The 27,464-nt window shown below is 33.1% G+C and overlaps 1 protein-coding gene across 1 annotated transcript in view; it reads right to left on the bottom strand.

Annotated features, from left to right (window-relative positions):
- The window catches only part of AP3B1 (adaptor related protein complex 3 subunit beta 1), a 144,668-nt gene that overhangs the window by 47,185 nt on the left and 70,019 nt on the right, over positions 1 to 27,464 (bottom strand). Inside the window, exons 16-22 of the mRNA XM_087715613.1 lie at positions 25,304 to 25,490; positions 24,225 to 24,355; positions 23,216 to 23,351; positions 21,337 to 21,487; positions 18,854 to 19,001; positions 7,939 to 8,008; positions 5,918 to 6,024 (exon numbers count right to left, since the gene is read on the bottom strand). Of these exons, the coding sequence (XP_087571739.1) occupies positions 5,918 to 6,024; positions 7,939 to 8,008; positions 18,854 to 19,001; positions 21,337 to 21,487; positions 23,216 to 23,351; positions 24,225 to 24,355; positions 25,304 to 25,490 (930 nt within the window). The remainder of the gene's footprint in view (positions 1 to 5,917; positions 6,025 to 7,938; positions 8,009 to 18,853; positions 19,002 to 21,336; positions 21,488 to 23,215; positions 23,352 to 24,224; positions 24,356 to 25,303; positions 25,491 to 27,464) is intronic.

Raw genomic sequence — 27,464 nt, 5'->3', positions numbered from 1 at the left:
GACAGTTTTTGAGCCAAAAAAGGCTTGGGTTGCTCTAAATATCAGAGAAAAACCATACATTTTTGTAAGTTACAAAATATATGACACAAGTTTACCAGCTGTTGCCTGCTTAGCAAAAATATTTTATAAAGCAAATCTTTTATTGCACATACAAACCATTTCCATCACAATAGTAGCAATATTGAGCTCAATTTTTTTCTTTATTATGGGCTGGATAATTTTCAAAAGTCTTATATCTTTCTTGGGATGATGCCACTGAACTACTATATTTTAAGCATCAATATGCCTAAGTATCCTAGCACACAAATATATATATTTGTTATGTATATATATATATATATATAACACATAAAACCAACTGATCAAAACTTGCTTTAAGATGCTGTTTTCTATTATTTTCTTTGCAAATGCAAGAACAAAAGTTTTTAACTGTTCTGAATCCTATGACATCTGACAAAATAAAGTCATCAATTTTAAGATGTCAGCAGAAAATAGACCATTTAAAAAGATATACATCTAGTGAAAATATTTTCAATTACTTAAAATGAGTTGAAAAATATCTCATAGATACTGCTTTAACATAAGATTTCCCTGTTCTTTAATCTCCATTATGTAGAGACCAGATATGTAAGGTAAAAAACACACCTCACAATAACCAGTTATTTTACCTCTCTTTATTACAATAGAGCATTGCTATCATGAAAACAGCAGCTGCAAGAATGTTCTAATCCTTATATTTACTAACATCATATCAAGGATGTTATGGATTATGTTACCTAATCCATTACTAAGAACAAATACTGTATTAGGTTTGTATGTTAGGTTTGAATATTCTGTTTTAACCAACCTTCTATGGCAACCATTATTTTTTAAACTGCTGTTATTGGTTTTCAAAATATCAGCTGTGATTGCTGAATTTAGAATACTATCTTGTTAAGCAGAGCTGATCAAGAAATATCACAATAGAATTATTGTTGTACCATCCTCATCTTTAAGTAGCACAATTAGCAGCAGAGAAATGCAGTTCATTCATTACAGAACCTTTCAGGAAGTTGATTTTTTCTAATTCTGATTGTAATTGCATTGTTCTAATCTTGTATTATAAAGGCAGCTGCTTGCCTATCATTTGTACTTTCCTCGTTAATCCTGACTCAGTGAATTAACCTTTAATTACCGCTGTTAAAATTGAAATGAGCCTCTTGTCTGACTGGGGCTGCCCCCTTTCAGTGCATGATTCTGATGAAAATTTTTAGGGTCAATGAATATGTCCCATGTCATGTCTGATAGATGCTAAAGATGTGAGGATATAAATGTTACCTTAGAAAGATGTGATTGCAATTTTAAAGAGACTAATCCTATTGACAAAAATGTTGGATCTTCATTTTCCAAAGAAAATATCAACAAGGATAAAAACTGTGTTTTTTACATTTTATATCAAAAATATTTGAAAGCAGTCTTGTATTAAAATTTGCTATATATGACTTATATGTGAATGTGTCTGTGTGTGTGAATTATCTAGAAAAATAAGGTAGCATTACTATCCAATTTTTTATGTATTTATGTTTTCTGATATGTATAAACTTTAAATAGAAATTTATTGCTACTTCAACAACTATATTTCCATATGCAGCACTTAAAATTTCTGATGCTGTCCAAATAAGGTGCAAATATAACAATCATAATTCTATTAATAGCTTTATTAGTTAAATTGGGACTTTTTAATTTTTAAAGGATACAAAAATTGTAAATATATTGTATTGCAGCAAAATATAATAGTTTACAACTTGAATCTATAATTCATTTGAACAGAAATCATTGCATCTGACAAAGGGTTTATATGATCCTAATAGCTGCAAGTAATTCTCCTTGTTATGAAAGTTAAGTCTTCTTCAACAGAAGGTCTAGATATAAGGATCTGTGTCCTTAATCTTCTTTATTGTAATAAGACTATGGAACATCATCCTGAATCTTTCATTAGCCTTCATTCCAAATAACAAAACATATCATGTTGCAAATCCCATGATTTGTTACTAGCATCAATATGAAACTAAAGTATGAAAGCCTAGACCAGCGATGGCGAACCTTTTTTGGCTCGCCTGCCATAAGTGGGGAGCGCAGGGGGGGTTGTGTGCGGGCGTGCCACACCCATAATGCAATGTGTGACTTCCGGTTTGCTCGGAGGGTCGTTTTGACTGCTCCGGAGGCTGCAGGGAAGTCTCCTGAAGGTCCCTGAAGCCTTCGGAGCGTTCAAAACAAACCTCCAAGCAAACTGGAAGTCCGTTCCCGAACTTCTGGTTTGCCCATAGGGCCGGTTTTTTGTGCTCCGGAGGCTTCACGGAAGCTCATGAAGCCTCCGGAGGGCCTCGGGGGGGGGGAGCTCTTTTTGCCCTTCCTAGGCTCCTATAAAGCCTCTGGAGCCTGGGGAGGGCGAAAAATGGCTTTAAAAAGGGTGAACTCAGCTGGCCAGCGTGCGTATGCACACTGGCCAGCTGACAGGGCAGTGCCTCGCGTGCCCTGACAAATGGCTCCGCGTGCCACTTGTGGCATGCATGCCATAGGTTCGCCATCACTGGCCTAGACTTTATGTCATATAGATGCAACATGCTTTTGACATTTTTTCATCATTGCCATTTGTACCAGGTGGCTGTGCTGACTTAATTTTTAAGATATAAGTTACTTGATACACAGTTATTTTGTTTTTTAGAGCTTTTACCTCAGTGTATGGTATGTTAAAATGTTTTTCTGTATTAATTTTACTGTACATAATTTAGTGTGCCCTTCTATGTCTAATTTTTATAAAGCACTTCTATTTTAAAAGTAAACTATCAGCACCAATCGTATCTGTCAGCTGTAGATCTACCCAATGACAAAAGAATTATAGGTTGATCTAATTTAAACAATAAAAGAACTATGCAGTTTTCAGATAATGAATCCCTGCTCTCACTGAAAAGTTTTGCCTTTAGTGATTTGTCTCCAAACAGGTTACAATATTGGAACGGAGATGGGACTAGGGGGAAATATCTGCAAATAAAATCTTGGCAAAGTGGATGATTCAGTATCAAGATATCCTTGAGGCTTTGGATAGCAGACCAAATTTAATGAAAGATACTGTTTAGCTTTGCTCTTGATTCTACATCTTCTGCTGAAGACTTTCAATGGGCAACATTAACTAAAGTATTAGCAGATTAATTTCTTGTCCTAATTCAAAAGAATGTAGTTTGAGACAGATTAGTCTTTGGAAGCACAAATCAAAATTGATCAACTTTGTTGAAGAAAGCATAGAATTGTGTCCTAATTTCAAAAGGATGTTAACTTGAAATGCATGTTTCAAACTGGATGGGAAAATTGGTCTACTTTTAGTTTCACAAGGAAAGAACATCATAAGATTTCATAGTAGGTTTACTGATTATACTAGAATCTAGTTATGGAATCAACCAGAGAAGAGGTAGTCTTCTCTAACATAATTCTAAGAAGTGCTAGAAGCGAATGTTTGATACAAGCAATATATCAAACAGAAACAACAAGCTCTGTTCTATTAGATTACATAGGAAATTATTTAAAAAACCTAACATAGAAACATTTAATTGTGGCCAAGTCTGTAGTTTGCAATCACTTTTTCACTATTTATTTTCCTTATATTTTCAAGAAATACAAGAAAAGTTAATAATTACAGCTGACATCTTCCTTAAATCATATTTTGGTCATGATCCACCTGATTACTCGAATGCATTCTATATAAGGCCATACTTGCAGAAAGTCTGTATAGGAATACAAATCAGCATGAAACAAATGCAAAAAGATTTTTCAGCTGCAGACTGCTAATAAAATTAGGACCAACCATAACAATTTTTTCTATATGCATCCAAGATAGGAAGCACTTAAGAGAGCTGCTGGATAACAAGGAAATTAAAAAGTACTAAAGGAAAGAAATAAAGCAAACTAAGTATTTTTTGCATTTATCTTTTTAAATCAGGTACATTAAGAAAAGTATTGTTACAAGATAAAAGTATCTAGCTTTGATAAAGGTAAATAAATAAAATAAAATAAAGTGAATATTCTAAGCCAAGAAGAAACCCTGACATATAGTTCTAGATTATGAAGAAAGAAATAATTCAGGGGTCCTGCTTTGGATTTAACAATAAGGGTGAATGCTTATTTCCTAGTTTAATTATTTTTTGTTATCAAAACTAAGCAGAATCAGAATGCTTCCTTGATCAAATAAGTCAGAATCAACCAAGGTATTCATTGCCTTCATTTGATTTCAGCCATTGTGTGAGAGTTATAGCTTGAAAGGATGACATGCTTTCACCAGGAATCTTTCAATCTTACATAGATAAGCATAGTTGATATTTGACACTATTTGACATTCAGAACATTGTGTATTAGTTTCTTAACATGGTCAAATGGTTCCTATTTCCATTCAAACTTTTCCTTCTCAACATGGAAGTATTTCTAAGGAAAGTGTCATGTCTGAAAGAGTACTCTCTAAAGCATTCGCTGGCTGGGGAATTCTGGGAGTTGAAGTCCGGACATCTTCAAGTGGCCAAGGTTGAGAAACACTGCTCTAAATAACTGTGTAATTTAAAAACTAAACTTTTACCATTTCAGATATTTCCCTGTAATAAAGCTAACACATATCCTAAGAATCCAACATTTGTTCCATGATGCACTAACACTTCTCAGGTTCCTCTTTCCAATGGCAGTACCTTATTCCATCTGAAAGTCACACCTGAAAAAATTCTTCAAGCCTCATAGTACTTCTGCCTTAAAAGATGGTGAGTTCTCAATGCTGATGTAAGAATTCTGCACTAAGTATTGGATTAGATTAATTTAATGATCTTTTCCTAACAAAATATGACTCTATAATTGTTACAGTTTGCTTTTGCCCCAAATATTTAAACCCAGCATCCTTTCTGCAAAACAAGGGAAATGTTAGAAGGATGGTCAACTTTTTTATACAATTAATGTAAATAAAAAGAAAACTGAGAAACATATACAAGTATTGTGAATTAATAGGAACCATTGGTTAGACATGATGGTTTTCTCTTGTAAGTACACTAAAAATATTTCACTGTTAGATCTTTTATCCTCTATTTCATACTTTTTCTGTTCTACATTCACTAGGTTCCATGCATTTCATAGACTTTATCACATACAATGTAAACAACAAATAGTGGCACACAAATATTAAGTACATAGGATAAACTAGTTTTATAGGAGGAAAACTACTTTATTATAAATAGTAAATTGCCATACAAATCACAGAGTTAAATAAGATCAATACAAAATCCATGGAGGCAATATTTATATTAGGCCAACCAAAGTTGTACAAAACAACTGGCAACTTGAATGTCAAAAATTCTATCAGGCAATTTGGATGTGGGAAGAGAAGAAAGGGTAAGAAAAAACATGAGAGATTATATTGAAGTAGTCCCTGTATCAGTCTACATGACTGCTGTGGCTGTCAAACACCCAGAACAAAATTTTGAGTCATAATGTGCTGAGAATAGTTTATGCTTTGGGCAATCACTATTGTTTTTCTAAAACTCGCTATCTTCAGATGTCTCATTAGCATGCAATATTCTCTTAACTATGTAGCATAATATAGTCAGATTAAAATGTGAGCTCTTTGTTAGATAGGAATTCCTTATAAAAGTTGATGCAAATCCTGGTAGGAAAGAAATGGCATAATGTTGCAGAAAATGCTTTTGGTTAAAAAAAATGTAATGCTAATTTATAAAATTAACTTCTATGAATACATTATATAAACTTGAGCATTTTAAACTCAAAACCTGTTGCTGTCCCTGCTTTCCACTTTCAAATATATTAAAGAGAAGAGGAACAGTCCAAATAATAAATTGTTGAAGATACAAACATACTTAAAAGCATAAAAATAAATCAGTTCATAATTACTTACATCAATGACTGAAGAACTTGATAAACTTAAACCTTCTAGGTCTGCTGCTAAGATGGGAGAGAGAATTGATGGCTTGCAAAAGGTAGTAAGAGCTGGTGCAGGGCTGACTGAAGAAAATAATGTGATTAAGAAAAATAATTAAAATTGAATACATATATAAATAAATCATATGACTAAGACTATGATTCTAGGGCAACATAAGAAAATAAGGGTTCTCCCATATCACTTCACCAATCTAACCCAATATTCTATGTCACAGGGTCCTGAAAGCACAATCTCAAGATACCAGTTACTCCCTACAAAGTTGTACTTAAGATTTACAGTCTGTGATTTAAAGCCATAAAACTAATACCTCTCTCTTCCAATCATTTGTCTTCTTTTAAAATCATCTAAATGCCATCACCATATCTGATAGCTTTTCTGCTCTGAAAATAAATTCTTTTTATTAGTTCTCATTTTACCACATTTAGGTTCAGTAACTATACACCCAAATTCTAACATTCTGAGGAAATTCTACTATATATGACCACATTTTTATGCTATATATGATTTGACAAATTTCTATCATATCACTTTTTATCTACTTCTGCATTAACCTAAAGCACCTCAAATGATGTATTTTTCACTGCAAAGAAGGCATTCTACAGTCTAATCATTTTGATTGCCATTTTCTGCATCGTTTCCAGCTCTTCACTATGTTTTCTAAGGTATTGTTAACAGAACTGTGCACAGTATTCCAAGTGGAGTTGTATCATATAATGGCATTACATATGGACAGTTTTATTTGGTCTTACATTTCAGGAAGGTGAATTCTAATTGAATGTTAGGAAAAAACTTCCACAGTGAAACAAATTATCTAGAGAGGTGGCAGGCTCCCCTCAGCTGGATGTGTTCAAATAGAGACTGAACAACCACCTGCCAGTGATGATTTAAGCTGAATTCCGACATTGAGCAGAGCGCTAGTCTCAATGGCCTCTCTTCCAACTGTATAATTTTCACTCTTTTTTTGTAATGGTGCAACTTTTATGTCTGAAAATCCACATACATTGTCTATTGCATACTTGTAAATTTGTAATAACATTTGTGCTGATAATGCGTTATAATATATGTAGAGCTGAAAATAAACCATGGAAATGTTATATATGGAGAGAGAGAAAAAGAGAGAGAGGGGACAGAGGGAGGGAGGGAGAGGGAGAGATTGAGAGTGTCTGACCATTTTTAAAAGCTTGGATTTTTGTACTTTACAATCCTTGTACTACAATACAATACAATACAATACAATACAATACAATACAATACAATACAATACAATACAATACAATACAATACAATACAATACAAAGACCACTATAAAATATGTGTATTTTGAAATTATAAGATATTTCAAACAGAAATCTTGGATTCCAACTTTGCTTCTGCTGGTAGGAGAATCCACTCAGCAGAATTATACTAGCAGAAGTGGGGTCAACATATGCCAATTCCTTCTTTCCCCAGTTACCCTCTCTAAGTTTCATACTGTGAAAAATGGAGCTGGCAATGTAAAGTTAAGTGTCATTAAAAAAAATGTCATTTTCAAGTTCATTGCTTTTTGTTCCTGTTCTTTTATTTATAATTGAGGCTACATTTTTCCTAGCATCATCACAGGAATTTATCATTTAAAGTATATTTCTGAATAAAAATATTATAATTATCTATATTCTCACTTAAAATGCAACTGAATTATAAAAATATATTAAGTCTTATATAGTATATTATTATTACAGAAAGAGAGATTTTCACATTAACATTTTTAGAAAGAATAATTAGAGATTTGAATATATTATACAGGATTTCTGAAATTAGTTATTACATTGCATAACTTAAGAAAAGGACTCAGTTTGAACATGCAGATATGTTAACATATCTGTACAAGACTATTAGAAGTACCTTTTTTCTAAAAAAAGATGAATTCAACTAATTTAATTGGCAGGGCCAAATATAAATAAATAACACAATTAAAGGCAAATATCTCAAGTACTTACAGTCATCCAAATCTAAGAGCGACATATCTTGTTTAGTAGTTTCCTTCTCTTGCAAACGTTCTGCTTCCTTCTGCAAAAAGCATATGAATGTTTGATGCTTTTTATCACTGTGTAAAAACATTTCTCAGAGTTTTATAAAAAATACATTAACTCTATACCCTTTATCTTAACAAGCTTCACAGAGTAAGAATTCATAAGTGCTGCAATTCCTTCAACACCATAACTGTAATATTATTTGCCTGAAGCACTAGCACAATGCAATATTCTTATTGAGTAGCATTACACCATAATGTGAGGCGTTTTTACAGGACTGGATTAATGTTCTACATTAATAACATTGTTGTACTATAAGCTTTTTGTAGGGTTCTAAAAATAATTTATGATGGCTTTGGTTTAGTTTATAAGACATTACATTTTCAATTTCTGGTATCAATGTCTTTTCTTCTCTACAACCTGAAGGTTATTTATTTAGCATTCCGTAAACTCACATTTCTCAATCCAGCATATTTGAAATACGTTGGACTAAAATTTGGAGAGTTCCAGATTGTCGATGCTTCTGGTGCTTCGCCATTTGAATATGTGAATAAATCAAATGAGAGCTAAAGCCAGATAACAGTGGGAATAAAATTTGATTTTTGTTGGACTTTATAAGCCTCAGAATTGAGATTTCATTGATCAAATATTCAAACTGAACAAACAACCCAGATGGTAAAAAACTATATCTGTATTACTTCCAAAAAAAATCCCCTATGTGGATGCATTCAGAAAGGCAGGAAGAATCATGTTAAACATTATGATTTTTATCTTTACTTAATAAAATAGCAAAAGACCTAAAATCCAGTAAGGAAAGTTTTAAACATAAATTAGCCTATCAACATATAAAAAGAGACGAAAAAACTATCAGTTTTTGATAATAATGTTTTAGAGTGAAAAAACAATCAGTTGTTTTTTTTAGTCTGAAACATTATCCTCAAAAACTGTACAGAATTCATTACTTGCAACAGCATACATAACCAGTATCTTAGACTCCTTTGAGAAGGAGAGCAATATCTATAACAAAGATAGAGCAGACACATTTAAAAAATGAATCAATTATTCCCTAGGTTACACTGTAATATATCATAAGAGTATTCTTCTCATGTGAAAATGAGATGGCTTGTCATAGCTTGCCATGAATTCTGGCACAGATTACTTAACAAAGTTGTAACCTATTTGAAGTGTTACAATACAATATACAGTATATCAGGAATATGAAGCATGTTTCCTCCAGGGTTCACCCGCTTCTTTTGAGATGGCAGACAAAATCCATTGCTTTCTCTATCTAGGGGTATTATAAAAGAAATTCAAAACCACCATCAGTACATTTACATATCAATTAATCTCCAGAATTCAGTAAATATAATCACCTATATTTTGCTGGCTACCATGAATGATTTGCATGCCCAAACCCATATATATCAACATAATACAATACAATACAATACAATACAATAGCAGAATTGAAAGAGACTTTGGAGGTCTTCTAGTCCAACCCCCTGCCTAGGCAGAAAACCCTATACCGTTCCAGACAAACATCTTGTCTTGTTTTCTATCCATTACAAATTTAAGTGGAATGACTTGCAATTTTAGGATAATGTGGAAATGATTCTCCCATCATTTCTGTTTACCCTACCAAATCTAGCTGGGAGGATGTGCTCTGGGTCTTTTCCATTAAACAATGTCATCTTGTTGGATATAGGAGTCATTTTTTCTCTGTGACAATGCCAGCATCTCTCTGGTAATCTAGTTGGCCCTGACATTCATCAGGCACTGAAAACCTAATGCTTCATTCCCCAGGTGCTTGGGCCAGGAGGCTGTGTGAATTCTCCTAGCAACACTACTTTTTTAAACTGGATCTATTATCTAAACTTTGGTTTAGATTGTGGTTTAGATGGCATAGTGTTGTTTTAACCACATACACTACTCTGAATTATTGTGTGAAGTGTGTGGCCATATAAATCAATCAAAGAGTTCTTTCTACTCCGTGTGCAGAAAGCTAGCTACCATAAATATTAAAATTAAATAACCCTGGCTGCTAACCAGGTTAACATTTGCTAAACTCTGTGGCATATGTTCACTTTGAAAAAAATAATCACTCAAGTTTAGCTAACTAAATTTCAGAAAAAGCAAAGAGACTTAATTACAGTTTAAGTTATTGGTTTGAATGTGGGAATCATGGAACAGTCCTAGAATATACTTAGGTTTGTTTGTTTTTGGTCCACTCTGAAACATGAAAGCTATAATTAATTATGATTAAGTTCATAAAACAGAATAAACAATAAAAAACTTTCTGCTAACATATATTCTGGAAACCAGCTAACATAACATTTCATTAAAAGCACATGTACATATCTATTTCTTTATTTGTTTTGATTAAGCAGTACATAGAAAAGGAGAAAGAAGCAGCCGAAGAAATTAAAGTCATGAAGAAAAAGTAGCAAACAGATAACCCTCATTTAGGCAACACAGCTAGGACCAGAAACTCAGATGTTAATGAAGCAGTTGCTAAGTGAAACTATACGTGTGCTTATGATCCTACTTCAGGATTATACTCTAGTTCCATTTTCCCCAATGGGCAATTTTTCCACAAACCAGAACACCAGAAACTAGCAAAAGAAAACCCCACAACACTGTAAATCAGTCATATGACTGCAGGACACACAACAACCGAAAAAGTGAACCAGTTGCAACGAAACTTGGTTGTAAGTAACTTTGGAAATGTCTATATCATAACTTCAAACCATTTTAAGTGATCAGTCATAAGATGAGGACTACCTGTACTCCATCTTCAGTAAACATTGTATGAAAGGCTACAATGCATCTACTTTTCTAATTTTTTTTGTCATTTGTGTGCAATTATTCACTTCACTAACTCAAAACAAAGCAACTTGGTGTTTCATCAGATCATTCTTCTCATTGTTAGAGTTTTTCTTTTCTTTTTCTGCTTTTAATTTCCATCAAAATCAATTTATTCATTTTTCTTAACCATTCCTTATAATTTAAGAATAGGCATGTGATGGCTCAGTGGCTAAGACGCTGAGCTTGTTGATCAGAAAGGTTGGCAGTTCGGTGGTTTAGCGGTTCAAATCACTAGTGCCGCATAATGGAGTGAGCTCCCGCTACTTGTCCCAGCTTCTGCCAACCTAGCAGTTCAAAAGCATGTAAAAATGCAAGTAAGAAAAATAGAAACCACCTTTGGTGGGAAGGTAACAGTGTTCCATGGGCCTTCGGTGTTTAGCCATGCCGGCCACATGACCACGGAGACATCTTCAGACAGTGAAGCTTTGAAACAGAGATGACACACCTGCAAGAGTCGAGAATGACTAGCACATATGTACAAGGGGAACCTTTATCTTTAACTATAATTTAAGTGCATTTTTGCATCTTTTCTCTATTTAAGCATTGTAAAATATAATTCTCTAATCCAAATTAGAGAATTATATTTTACAATATTTAAATTGGATTAGAGAATTATATTTTACAATGCTTAAATAGAGAAATTAAATTATAGTTAAATCTATATTTTTCTTGTCCACAGGCTCTCTCTTGTTGTCATTTCATGCAGTATCCTCTCATTTTTCATTTGCATGATTTCATATTAATGTATTTCCTGCATCAGATGAGGATGCATCTATCCTGGCCACTTTTTACAGCATTTTAACAAACTGCATCACTGTTTGGTTTGGTGGCTGCAGTGGCTCAGATAGAAAGTCCATTCAGAAAGTGGTAAGGCCAGCCAAGAAGATTATAGGAAGCTCACTTCCAGTCATTCAATATACTGCTTATGCTATGTGCTTAGAGATCAAAGCATTGTTAGATACTCTACACACCCACTTCATACTTTGTTTCTGTTGCTCCCCTCTGAGAGGAGGTTTAGCAATAGCAGTTAGACTTATATACCGCTTCATAGGGCTTTCAGCCCTTTCTAAGCAGTTTACAAAGTCAGCATATTGCCCCAACAATCCGGGTCCTCATTTTACCCACCTCGGAAGGATGGAAGGCTGAGTCAACCCTGAGCCGGTGAGATTTGAACAGCCGAACTGCTGAACTGCAGTCAGCTGAAGTAGCCTGCAGTGCTGCATTTAACCACTGCGCCACCTCGGCTCCTGTTTCAAAGGTTTCAAAGTATTTCTAGCAGGAGTTTTATTCCCTATGCCATCTGTCTGGTAAACTCACAAGATTTGTTTCTCTCACCGTGTACATGTATACATCCGAACTAGACTATGTTGTTTCTCCATGTCATATATTATATGTGGGTACATGCATAATTTTGTATTTATTTATTTATCTTGTCATGTTTATGTAGTGTATATTAAAGCTGGGGACCTTTTTAGAGCTGCATGCAACAAAATTTCATTTTAATGTATGCTGATTAGTGTACATTCAAAATGACAATAAAGTTATTCTAAGTTCCAAGTCTAAGTTCACTCACTTACATGGCACTCTGCAATATAAATTTTACTCTCTTCCAAGCAGTTTCCACATCCTTCTTCTGATCATTCTGTGGGAAGGTTAATTTATTAATATTTCCACAACCAACACCTATGCTAACTCTCTGTTTGCTCCCATTGGTTTATAGCAAGACCATGTATCTAATTTAGCAATTACCTTTTATGCTAACATACTGTTGCCCATCTTCTGCCAGCTAGGGAGTACAGGTAGTCCTCTACTTGCAACCATTCATTTAGTGACCGTTCAAAGTTACAATGGCACAGAAAAAAGTGAATTACGACCAACAGTCACATTTATGACTGTTGCAGCATTCCGATGGTCAAAATTTGGACACTTGTATTTATGACAGTTGTATTGTCCCAGAGTCATGTGATCACCATTTGTAACCTTCCTAGTCAGCTTCCGACAAGCAAAGTCAATGGGGGAAACCAGACTCACTTAACAACCACATGATGTATTTAACAACTACAGTGATTGGCTTAACAACTCAGAAAATGTCACAAAATGGGGCAAAAGTTACTTACCAACTTCCTTTCTTAAAGGGAGTTATGGGCTCAAAAGTTGGGCTTATGTGGTCATAAATCAAGGACTACCACTGTACTCACACATACTGAGAATATTTTTATTTACATTTCAGTTTACTTCTTTTGCAATATATATGTCACTTTTTGGATGCCAATATAACTTAAAATAAAATATCAAAACACAAAAATATTACAAGCAGGAATAAATATTAATATACAACAGCAAACTGGTGGTAGCAAAATCTAAAATGAAAAGAAATTTAACAAATCTACTTAAAACATTTTCAAATATAAGAAAAACACTGGTAGGAAGGCAATCTGAATTCTAATGGCAGAAAAGTTCATATAGTAGTTGGCTCTAGGAAAAACAAGCATAGTCATGCTTGCATTCATTCCTCCATTTACAGCCACTCTGCATCACTGAGAGCTTTGACTTTCAGGAAGGATGGGAATGGAACGGGAAAATTGGAATAAAGTGGCAAATGAATATGATATTTCTTCTTGTTCATGGTATCTTTGGATTCAGGCTATAGGAAAAGCTTGAATTCAAAGATAGAACACTTTTTTCACATGTTGCCAAAAGACATAAAGGCCTCACTAGCATTTGGAGAACTGCCAAGCCAAATGGAAAAAAGGCTGAAGTACTTCAACAGCAGATTAAAGGCATTAATGAGGAATTATAAGCCAGTGCCCCATTTTGAACCAGGAAGCTCTCAATATGAACGGCCAACCAACCAACCATTTCCAAGAAAGTATTTTTCCCCAGTCAGACATTTATTGGAAACCTACCACAAAGTGTACGACTCTGATAGGAGTGGGGGAGAAGGGGACATAATACCATGGATGAGCCTGCTCATTTGGGGCTATTTCTTTTAATAGTCCCTAAAACTGCCACTTGGAGCTGAGTTAGCCCTTCTGCAGAGTTTTGATTTGTGTTCTAAAATGAACTAGCAGGCAGTTGAATGTACAAAGTGCTTTATAATCTATTATTGAGTCTCCAATTCTTCCCACCCTTTATTTTATTTTTACAAATAAAAACTGTGGCTACAGCATTCTAAACTTGCCAAGCTTATTCATTATTTTTTAAAACTTAAAAAAAAAAAGTAAACCCAACACACTTACCAATGCTGACGTTCTCCATTTACAGGAACTTTAACTGAAATTGAACTTAGAACACTAATATCTCTGTTCTCTCTTTAAAATTACAATCCAGATAGACATATAAAATAAACATGTTTCCCCCTTAGAGAAGAGAATGCAGCCCATAGCTGAATGCTAAACAAAGAAGTTAAGCCATATCCCATCAAACATTTCTCTATTTTCAATTCATCTTGATAATAGAGACAGAACCTGGGTAAATGCATATAGGAGCTGAAGCAGGAGATTTCTCTTGCTCAATGCATAATTCATGTGCTCCGCCTGCAAAGTGTGTAAAATGAGAATTTCACACCGCAGCATGAGGCATGGAACTGCAGAGAAGAGGCAGATGAAATCATATTTTTCAGTGCGAATTCTGCTTCTTATCCTTCCAATATTTATACAAAACCACCATTGACAAACCAAATGCACTGACTGATCACCTACTGTTTCCATTGTGTTAGCAGTTGAAAAGAGATCAGGCAGAAAGATAGACAATTTGTTTTTATATCTTTTTTTAAACAGTGAACCAGGTTTTTAACAGTTGACTGACTATACCAAGCTTGTATAGATGGCCAATAGTAACTACAAAGACTTTTATTTACCTGTGCATTATAGTCAAATCTTAAATTCTTTTTTAAAAGTATGTGATTATACATTTCAGTATTTTATTTTTTCCAAATACTTTTAAAGGGTTTTATCTTTATGTAAAGAGCTAATTTAAAAGTTACATGTCTACTGCACTAAACTAAAGGCAGTGTACTATCCACAAAAATTCCATATCTAACCTTGTTAAATGATTTTTAAAGGTATTCGTATTTTGCTCTAAAATGTATTTTAAAAATGTACTGTACTTGAATATTTATAAAGAAAGATGAACACTAAAGGGAGCTAACAATCATTATTTTAAACAAAAAGGGTTTTAAACCAGTTTCCTTACAATCACTATTTTCTCTAAATAGATGTTCTATTTTTTATTTCCACAAAATAATTTTACATATTTACATGATAAAAAACATTTGGTATAGATATTTTGATATAATAAATTCCAACAGTCACAAATCTGTAAAATCTCAACATTATTTACAACCTAAGTCATATTAAGCTGTGAATCAACACCACAACAAGAAATCACTCATAAAAAAAAAACAGCATATGGGAATGCATGCTACAGACTTCAACCTGTCTGTTTGCACAGGCCAAACATCCAGTAAACTGATACTGAATGTATTTTGGGTGTAAACAAGCAAGAACCTTTGAAACATTTTTGCAAGCAATTTTATGGTTAGTTCATAGAGTACTTTTTCTCATGCAGGTGGTATTTTCCACACTGAAGCCTTGAATTAGAGTGATGTGTAAAAATGGAAACTAAAAGAAGCAACATATATTTTTCCTACACAAGTGCTAACACCAGGGATTAGGTTTGGCCTCAGTGAATGAGCCAAATCAAGCTTTCTTTTTTCAGTCACTGTCGCTCATTGCTGACATCATCTGTAGGATTTGGGAAGCCTGAGGCTCAGCATGAGTTGACTAGAAAGGGGGAGCCATATTAGAATAGTCCCAAATGTCTTCAAAATATGCAGATGAGCTGATCAAGATCAGGAAAGGGACAGGGCCACAGAAAGATGAACTACCAGGCAGGAGTTGAACATCTTTCATTCAGACACAGTGGGGCAACCTGGCAGAATAAGTCTGTAAAGTAACCATATTTATTGAAGCCCTGAACAGGATTCAGTTATGAGTTTCTTGTGTACTCTTTACTTCTCATTTAGAGGAGCTTAAGGAAGGAATGAGGGGAAAAAGATCTGTACATAAATAGCAAAGAGATTCATTGAATTGTATAAATCAAGCTTTTCCAGATCAACTTGAGGAGCTTTTTAAACATGTCCCTTGATGTGAAAGTGAGAATTATCACTATAAATAGATAAAGAAATACATTTTCTCTTCAGTTAGCCATTAGCTTGCCCATTTATAAGGAACAGGTAAGAGTAAAGAGCATTCCTGCAGTAATTATCGCTTTCCTTAAGATAAAGCTATCACCATAACAAATTTCTTTATTGGATTTTTACCCCATCTTTCTATCCGCTTGCCAATCAAGGCATCTTACAATAGTAACAAGGATATAAAATGTAGAGCAACAATATGCTCAAGTCTTCTCTACAAAATGTTCCAACTCCTCTCTGTTGTTGCCTCTACTGCCAAATCGGCCATGCCATTCTCTTCTCCAGCTCTATTATTTAGCTCTTTGGATATAAGAAAAAGATTGGATATGATGGAAATCAATTGTAAAGGTGAAAAGTCAAAGCTGTGAATGATTATTGCCCCATGGAAGTCTCTTTACGATGTTGCCTCTGACGTTCCTCAATGCTCCCAGTTTCAAAAAGGATGTTTGTCTTTGATATATGTGAACCTATGCTCCAAAACTTATATTTTACTTTTTCATTCTTTCTCCACCACCAAGTCCTTAGTTATAAAGACAGATCCGCTTATTTATTGCCTTCTGTGGCATTTTTTTTATAGTGGAGACCTGAATGTCCAATCAAATATATACTAGAATTTAGACCTCTCCACCAGCAGGTTTCACTTCCATGAAGGAAAGGGAAAAATCAATAAGGTATAGTGAAATTAGAAATTAAATGTGCTTGCTTTTTAGACTCATTTCTCAACAAAGGGGAGAACACGAAGGGCAGTTACAGCTGTAGGAAAATAGAAAAAGAAAGGTATAACAAACTATTACATGAAAGGATAAGAAGAATCAAGAGAGAAAAGAGAAATAAAAGAAGTAAATCTAATACAAAATTAATATACAGTGTTTGAGATTTGCCTGACTATGTATTTGCTATACTACTACTACTTGAAAAAAAAACTAGCCAGTGAAGACTAAACTGGAATAAGATAAGGCAGGTAAGAAAACGGACTCCATAAACACAAGAATTCTATTAATTGATATAGTACATCATAACAAATTCTTAGAAGCTGAATAGCATTTCTGCTTCCCTCCCTCTTATACCAAAGAGCAATTTTACTTTATATCTTTCTCATGCTTCCTTGTTTTCTTGGATCAAGTTGTTTTGCTAATGGTCTTCACATACCTTCTCCAAGGTCATCTATGTACTTATCATTATGCAGGCACATATTCCTTACCACTAGAATACAGCATAGCTTTTCAGATGTCATACAAACCTATCAGGATGTGCAATTTGCTAAAGTCTATTCTCAACAAAAGCATGAAACTATGTTGCAAAGTTGAATATACCTTTTTTCATGAAACAAGAAATCTCATTATCATGAGATTTTAGAATATCTCAGATTGCAAGACTGGGACAGCTACTGATCAGACACTTTGGAAAACTACTGTAGTCAATAATTGTTTGATCAAGCAATCGTTTGGTAGCTCTGTATGATTATCTATTAGATATAATTGTCGGCAGATTGCCATATTTTTTATACCGATTATCTCTCACTATAGAATCAGTAATTTGGAAAAAAAATGTTTGCTAACATTCTCTAGTGCAGAAATAAAACTTTTGAGTCAGACTGCAAGGTGCCTTTATAATATTTGTTCTTGCCAACCATGACAGCAGATGTCTTATTTTTAACTGGTCATAAAATACAACCTTCAGTATTTCAGAGTCAGCCACAGATGAGCTTTTATAAGCATGATTGCAGCGCTTATCATTTGACAGCAATTAAGCCTGCCACAAGCTTCTAAGGCAACAACTATGATTTTTGTGGTCCATTGATATATGCTTTTCCATACATACTTCAGTATATTATAAAATAATAAACTTTAATTGTAGACTGCACTTTTCTTCTCTATGTTTTTATTCAGCAGACGTCTGATATTTTGTCTTGCTTCTGAAGACAATGATTAGCCTGGTTGCCTTTTTCTCCATATTCTCCAATAAGATGAGAAGACAACCCGAGGCGCCAACCCATACCAGAGTTTCATGGCACTGAAAACATCGAGATATTCTTGCAGGCTCCATATGTTTGAAATTAAATACCCAAATCAAATCAATCAACTTATGGGGAAAAAATCAGGAAATGTGCAACAAAATTTGTAGAATGCAAGCTACTCTGGAATTTTCATTTCTTCAACCTTAATGTTTTCAATTGAAAGTAGTCATGGGTTGAAAATTAGCTTCTCAGGGCAGCAAGCATACTATATCCTACATAACTAATGCTATTATTTAACACATTGCTATAAACATAAAGTGACTTCTATAGAAGTTACATATATTTTTAGACTTCCCAGAGCATATTCAGACTAAGGAGAGTAAAAACAGTAATTAAGTGATTAAAGTTTTGATGCAGGGCAATTTATAGTGTAGCTTTCAACTAAATTTTCAGTTTTACTTTATTTATTTTTGAAATTTACAAATGATGTATGAAAAACCAATTCCCTTAGAAGATGAGTATCAATAACAACCTGATTTATCATAACCAGCAATAGAAATGTAATAAAATCTTTTAATTTTTTGATATTTTTGTGCTTTATAACATACATGATAAAATACACACATCCCAATCGATTAGATCATTCTACAATGGTTGGTTATTAGCAGCCAACAGGCTTCTTAAAAAAAATAATCAAACACCTGTTTATTTTTGGTAACTGTAAAATAATGCTTTTGCAAAAGAGTTCCAATCCAGACAAAAGAAACGACATAAAGTTTTGAGGCATCTTATATACACTTACAGAAACAGTTGACGATATAATTTCAAGATCTGTGTATCTAAACAATATATACAAGACATACCTTAGGAGGAAGAGGATCCAAATTATTTTCAGAATCACTTTCTGAGGTAGAATCTGAAGAACTTTCCTCAGCTGAGCTAGATTCTGAGTTGGGAGAACATTGCTCTTTCTGAGAATTTGCTTTCTTTGTTTCTTTTCTTTTGGAATCTCTAATATAAAATAAATACAGAATTAAAACATTTATATGTACAATATTATATAGCCTTGACAGAAATTATTTTCAGCAGCATTTCCCAGAAATTGTATCTTCAAAAATTAGTGTACACATAATATAAAATGTTACTATATAGTATTATACTCAATTATTAATAATTTATATTGTCAATTATAATATTTATTATAATATTACAATTATAAATATGTATAATAAGCTTTGCTTGCTACAAACAGTATGCTCGATATAGAACTCAGGAATAAGAAGGCATTCTTGCCTCATGTGATTTCTTCCATCTACCACATATCACAATATTCTCCTTTGTATTCTGGCATACTGCACTTATACTTTGCAAAAACTACATAAAGTGAGCATCCTGTTCTAATTTTCATGCAAGCCAAAACTAGCAATAATCACAATTTGACTAATCATTGATTTGGTGAGGAGAAATAATTGTGGCATACAAGACACTCACAAGACATTTAAGAAATGAAATAAAATATGTGGGTCCAAATCATATATACAATCAAAATATATAAATTGCATTTAATTTGGATGTATATAATTATATATTTCTTTATCTTTTAAAATATTTATTATTCTATAAGCCACCCAGAATTACTGTAAATGTGAGATGGGTGGCATAGAAATTTAATAAAAAATAAATATATATATTTCTGAAATAAATGGGTCTAAATTGAAATGGCTACTACATTTCAATAAATTAATTGTATCATACAATGTGTTTGATTATTAGAACAAAAGCTAAATATGGTCATAATCATTTTGAAAATTTTGGAGAAAGTATATAAGAATATTATCTGAGGAACCATAATAATAAACCGTAAGTTATTAAAGTTACACTTTTAACTGTTATATTTTTAATTTTATTTCATATCCAAAATGTATTAAAATATTTATAAATATTATTAATAGGTTTAAAATATTACATTTATATGCCAACCATCTCCTAATGACAACAGATGGCCCTGATCATAACCAATAATATATATATGTAAAGTTTTAATCCTGATAAAACATTCGAGAAAAAATATCAATACAAAAATACAAAAAAAGCATAAGAAAAAATGATGTCAATACTATTTTAATAATATATTACATTATAATATTCACTTATGAAATATTATCAACCAGTACATTTTTTGAAAAAGTAAAACCATAATATTCTATATGAGAAGTATCTATTTGAGCAATATATCCATACCTTTCACCTCTATTCTCCACCTCTGATGATTCATCAAAACTTAGTATTCATTTAGTGAAATGAAATACTTTTTAAAAAAAATCCAATTTCTAATCTGAAGCTATGATTTTTCAGGACAAACTTATTTGTTTTTTACTTATTTTTTTTATAGGGAAATCTTTATTTATCTTATTGCTTAAGAGTTTCATGTGTTAATCTAATGAAAAAAATTTACTGGTAACTAGCTTTTTAACTTTGCAATGATGAAAAGCCTGTATTAATTTAACCTACAGATTTCATTTGTTCTGAACAGGAAAAACAATATAAATCACTTTTAAAATCATTAAATCCTGACTTAAATTAATAAAGTCATAATTAGGGCATTATGCTGTGTTTGTTATGGAAGTGGCAGGGCGAGCTGCTTTAATTACTGTCTGTAATAAAAGGAGCACAGTGCATACTGAGCCACAATCAGCTCTGTCAGCCACGACTGAGCTGAGCTGCAAACTCATCAATGCATTGGCGGCAGGCTACAGAGTAAAAGGGCCATCATGTCCACCGAGGCCACTTGCTGACAGAAGTGGAAGAAACAGATTCAGACAATCCAAGGTATTAGCCCCAATTACTTAAATTCTTAATGGCATTTTAATACACATTAACTCTATTAGTAACAGGCAATCTTTAAAAGACCTTTCCCTTAAGCAGCTTCTGACCGTCTCTCTTCACAGCCCTTGGCTCCAATATATGAATCATAATCCTTTTAATATAACATTATTTAGGGAAAAATCAATTGCCTTAGTTACCTAATGGCAAGATATAGAACGGTTTAATTTTATCCTTCACAAAATTACTATATAAGGTAACTAAGTGTTTCACAAAGTGGCAGGCTAGCTGTGCAGCCTCCCAAGGTTATGTTAATATAGTCTGCTCATCTAAATATATAACAGAATTATTATTATTTTTTTACAAAAAGGTTTGTTCAACTTACATGTTACTGTATCATCTGAAAATACAGAAATGGACAATATTTTTTTCCAAAGTGAATGTCACTATGAAGGTAGTGAAATATAAATGGCTGTGTAATTTTAACATTGTGATCCAGCATTATAAACAAGTACATAGATACCTTTCTGAAACTGTTGTTCTTTTTCTTAGATTTCCTTTTTCAGACTTTGGTTTCCTATCATTCTCATCTTCAGTAGAAGAACTTGAGCTACTTTCCGTGCTGGTATCGCCTTGCCCTTCTTTCTTTCCTTCCTCAGATTCAGATTCATTTTCTAGTTGTATGCATGAACAATTCAGGTGAGTAGCTTCTAACACTATCTTCCAAAGATGTTTAAGCATTTTTATACAATCTTATCATAAACAGTGACATTAGAATGTTGCTTTCATAACTTTTAAACATTGTATTTTTAAAATCTAGGCTTAGTTTTTGACCATAAAATGTTTGCATGATGATGGAAAAGAAATCAGACATGACCTACATGTCCTCTATCCTTACTTTCCTGCTCTAACATAGTGTCCTCTTCAGAACGAACTTAAGTATTTAATCTATTCTTGCACACACATCTAGTGATGACAATTTAATCAGGAATTTAAACAAGTTATTCAGTTTCTAATCGGCTGGAAAGTGTTTCTAATATTTAACTTGAAGGTACGCTTTCCCAGTTTCAGTCCACTGCTTCTAGTCATTATCCTTAATAATCTTTAGCAATTTTTCTCTTGTTTCCCAGTGTTCAGAGGACTAGACCCACAGGATTTGAAAGTGTGTCCTTTCTATATTTATACATGTGTGTCTATATTTACATACTTGTATTTCAATAATTTAATTACATTAAAATGATAGATGGGAGGACTCAGTGCAGATAAAACATTGTCGATATAATCAGAATGAAGGTGTGAGAAAAAGAAAATAAAAGCATTTGGACATGTTAGTAACAAACCATTCATTCATTATTTCAATTTATCTCTATCTTAAAATCATGACTCTGACTAGCAATACAAATTGAAATAATAACTATTTTATTATTGAGGCAAATAGACATAGCACATTAGCAATAATTAGAATCTAAAACACATCTTACTATGTAAACAGTACTCAGAAAGTAAGAAATATTGAAAGAAATATACCCTGACAACTTATTCTTTTTATTGTCTATATACCCAATAACAGACTACAGATTAATCTTCAAACTTCAGGGCTTGGATTTCATAATTGCTATTGGTTTTGGTTAGTTTTTCTTTTTCTGTTTTAAAGGAGATCCAAAACTTACGAGTCCAGCATCACAATGTGAAAATGGAACTACAAAAATTTGATATTATTTAACATTTATGTACATGCCACTTTCTACTTTAAAAAAATCTTAAAGTGGCTTGCAGAGTACCTGTAATTAAATTGCCTAAAACAAGTGGCTTTATGTATAATTATATAGGAGCAATAATTGTATTTATTTTTGAATATATGAAATAAAGATGTGATTAAAATAAACAAGAGAGTGTAAAAATGTTGGGTGCATTTATATATCTTACTGCCTATTATATCAGTTGACACAAATACTTTCATTACCTTTAAGCTGGAATCATTCACCTATAATATAACTGGATGATATGCAGTGGTATTGATAGTGTGAAGAGTACTGCTTTTAGGTTCAAAGCTCCACATCCCCAAGCACCTCCCCCCCCAATCTTTTTCTTAAAAAGCCGTTTCCCTCTCCTTGTTCTGTTTCCCCACAACACACAGCTGCAATGGCACATTTTTGTTTTTTGTTTTAAAAAAACTTCAGCTGCTGCTTTAGCTGGCACCTTCATATACTAGAAGGTTTCTATGAAGCTCTATATGATGGCAAAAGCAACAAAGAAATGGCATCAGTATCAAGTAAAGTAATGAGAAAATAAATTGTATGCAGAAGAAGAATTGGAAAGGAGAAAGAAAGTGCCCTGGGAGAGAAGAAATGAGTAGGACAAAAACTGGGAATGAGCTGAGGCAGAGCCTTCAGAGAACATACCACTCTCACTACTGCTAGAAGAATCCTCACTTTCCTCATTAGTGTCCTCTTCCTCCTCTTCTTCATCAGACTCAGGATAAAATTTTTCAGTGGTTTCTTTTATTGCCTTTCCTTGTAGAGAAGTCTGTTCTTTTGCCTGTTCATATAAATGGACATGTTTATACAGCTGAAGTAGAAATATTTATACTTATCCACACATTACAGCTCTCTTTTGGGTCCGTGTGTGTGTGTTTGTGTGTGTTTGTGTGTGTGTATGTGTGTGTGTGTATACACACATACACGCAAACAGAGTAATATGAACCCCATGAATTTGGAGCAAAAATATGGGCATTCTTATTTAATCCTCTACTACTATTTATTACTAGAATAATAGTATTTATTAGAAAACAATAGCGTCATTATATTTATAGGCCATTTTACAATAAGGAATGTTTAAAAACACACTTTTCAACATCAAAACTTGTTTAAAATAAGCCACATTATCTGGTTTTTGGAAGCCCCTGAAAATACTATTTTGCATTTTGATAACATAAAAACAACAGTAACAACAGCAGTAAAGATAATGCAACATATATCCTGCTCTACATTCCTACTCCCAGAATCAGTTTTGTTTTGTTTTGTTTTGTTTTGAAGAATTGAAGGAAGAAACTAAACAGAACTTCTTAGGATGTCCAGTGAATGACATTTATCAGCAATAGTTGCAATTATCTAAGAATAGCCATTATGGTTTATTAATCTGAAAACACTTTGTCAATTAATTTGGGAAAGCTGAATTGGTTGGAGTAATTAATCATGAACAAGTGAAGTTGGAAAGCAACATAAGAAATCAGACAGAACATACTGAACATCAGCAGAGTAATGCAGAGAATTTCAAAATAATTATTTGTAGCAGAAGCCTTATTTTGCAATTATGTTTATTAAAATACACCTGAAACCTGAAAAGCATATATAGTTAGATAGATTTACAGTTTCCAGAAGTATAAAATGCTATTTTGAAAAGGCAACATACCAATCCAACTTCTTCTACATTTCTCACTGATGGGTCAGGTGCAATTTCCGGCCAATTAGACAATTCCAGATAGCCAGAGGCTTTCATGTTCAGAGTATGAGACAAAGTACCAAGTTGGAGGTGCTCCCTATCTATTTGAGGGTGGGAAATATGAAAAATATACACATGAGCACTGGATCATAAAGAGCAATCTTAATCAGGACTAAAGGTAATTGGTATTACATTACTTCAAATGTCATGGAATAAATATAAACAAGAAGCTCTTCATAGGTCAAAAAACTGATTCCAGTCCATAGATTACAATAATCTCCCCCATAATGGTCAATAAGAAAGCTAATCAGTCAGTGTATTTAAAGGTGTTGATCTGAAATGTAGCTTCTCTAAAAATTACTTTACTGTGAATATTAAGAATGACAGCACAGTTAAATAAACCATATACATGTCTTGGCACAAACACATCCAGAATGTTAATAGTTTTTCTTTCAAAACGAGTGCTGCTTTCAGGACTTAAAGTAAGATTACTATAGGATAGTATGTGAAAATTTAGAAAGCAGATAATGAAAAACGATAAAATTACTAATTATAATTATGATTTTTTAGGATTAGTTAAATAGCAATGGAGAAGGTACCACATGGCATCCTTCTCTATGCAACAATTTAGAAGAATAACGTCAGTAATCCTGATATCCCAACAAAAATGAATATGGGACTCTAGTTTCATGATGCTATATCAGAAGTATAATGAATACTCTCCAAAGTGAAGTTAGATATCTTCCTAAGCTGCTAAAGATATTTTCTACACAGACTGTGCTTAGCACAAATTATGATTATTTTTCCAGAAACATATATCATATATGAAAACAAACTTTTAAATCATATCTGATTTCTGTTTTTTTAATTACATTTCACACTAGTAAACAATGTACAATTCTAACTGTTTTCTTAAATACTGAAAGCTGAAATCATATTGTTTATATGATATTTTTTAAGCTGACCACTTGGTTATTTAAATATATAGAACTAGATAAAACAGATGCATGTCTCTATCTAACATTAGATAGAAAATATAGCTAGCATACCTTTAAAAGGTGACTCAAGTAGTGGGGCAGGCTTTTGTACCAGAAATATTTTTTTGGCATATTTGTTTAAAGCTCCACTCTTGTTGTTTGGAACAATAAGCTGCCTAATAAATCTTGTTCGGTCTCTGATGTCGTAGCTTTGATCATACTTGCCGAGGTTTAATATGTACTGGGTAAGCAATTTTGTCTGTGAAAAACAGGACAAGAAGAAAATACAAGTTATTTATGATTATTGATAACTCTGGATAAACATATTTAAAAAGGTAATAAAAATGAATGGTTATGTCAAACAAATGTTGTTCCATAGGGAATATGCATTTCGAAAGCAGTAAATGGAATTTTGAAGCCAAAGCACATGTCCTCTTCTGCGTAGGGGAGGTGAATGCTGAGTACTGAGAAGCAGCCATGTGCTAGATTATTAAACTGCTGAAGTGGAAAGAAAGGCATCATTAAAAAAATAATCATATATGGCAAACCCGCTGAAGGGCCTACGTGAGAATAATGAATGTGGAAATACAACTAAAAACATGGCACTCAAAACTTAATCGGAAAAATATGCAGGACATCAAAACATCAGAGGGTATTAGGAGGCTGGCAAACTGCTTCTGCTGAGGTGTGTTTTATGAAGAGATACTGTCCCTGGCACAAGCCGTCTCTGCACTCTGACTGCACTCAGTTACTTTACTCTGAATTATGACCCATTAAAGCAGACACATGAATCACTGAACTGGATTACTGCAAATTATTTGCAGTGCATTTAGCTGTTACTTTTTCATAAAAGCAAGCTGCTGATGCCCTCTAAAAACCAGGATAAAAGACTTCTTCCATTTTTCCTCTCACAGCTTAAAGCCTCGGGTAATATTGGTCATTTATATACGTAAAAGCAAATTATATTACCTCAGCTTTTTACAGCATAACCACATTCTTTAATTTCATGTAGAAATATTAATTACTAAAATTATTCAATGCATACTGCTTAATTTTTGCATTATAAAAAAACATTGAAAATGCACAAATAGTTTGCATAAATTGTATATTTGGTTTGGCAGATATCTACAAACACAATTGATAACAATATAAAAATACATCATTTAAACACAAAATAAAGAAAATATTATGTTTATTCTGCTTGTGATAAGCTATGTACATTACTTGATCTGAACATCTTTTCAACAGTCACACTTTTGCATGCACAGAATTATATCCTGATGAATAAACATATTATTTCTCAAAAAAGAAATTAGGAAAGCACAATATATTTATATGAATGCATGACATTAATATAACGTATTTATTTGAAATACACATCTACTGTTTTGGTATTCTGTAATTATTCCTGAAATGTTACATTTTAAGCAGCACACTTAAACAAATGCAGAAGATAATAATTTCCCCAGTCGCCTGATTAGTTTTAACTACCAAATAGTATTAAAAGAGATCAAAGAGGTATTTCTTTAGCTGTTAGCTGTTAAGGAATCCTAATATTTAATATTCCTGGTAATTTGGTAATTTCTCTGTTAATTTCAGTGCTTGTTAGTATTGGAATACCAACAGTAAGTCAAGTCTACTATGTCTGTTCTGATTGCCAGTTCCACGGATTGTCAGACTGAATTGGGAACCATTTTTTTATCTTCTTCTTTCATCCATTTTCATTCTCACTAAAAAGATATAGCTAGACCACTAAAGTGGAAAAATGTGTATTTGAAAACAGAAGTGTGAAACTTCAATAAAACCTAGGTTACCACACTGTATAAACCCATGTAATTCTCAAGTTTAAAATATTTGATAATAGTGGCCATTTTCTGGGTTGATTGTTAAATGATTACCATGAATAGTTATATTGATCTGAGCTGACTATTATAATGAAGAAGGTGGGATCTGAATAATACTTCAGTGAGAGATTATCAAGTAATTCCAGGGTTTTGGGCTATTGGAAAATAAGTAATCCTGGGAAAAGGCAATGGCATCCACATAATCACCAGAAATCAAGGTCAATTCAAGGAAGTTTTACCTTACTACTGATATTCAACTTACTCCATTACATTCAAACTTAGTAAAAAGGGAATGGCTGGTATTACCAACTAGCCTGCATTTGCTACTACTGCAAAGACAATTCAAGATAATACTAGCTACATAAAAGAACATTATTATTGGCTTTCAC

This window comes from Thamnophis sirtalis, unplaced genomic scaffold (assembly GCF_051295495.1).
Source record: "Thamnophis sirtalis isolate CommonGarterSnake01/CBP01778 unplaced genomic scaffold, rThaSir2_p1.2 scaffold_5, whole genome shotgun sequence".
NCBI lineage: Eukaryota > Metazoa > Chordata > Lepidosauria > Squamata > Natricidae > Thamnophis > Thamnophis sirtalis.
This window is presented reverse-complemented; position numbering and strand designations above follow the sequence as displayed.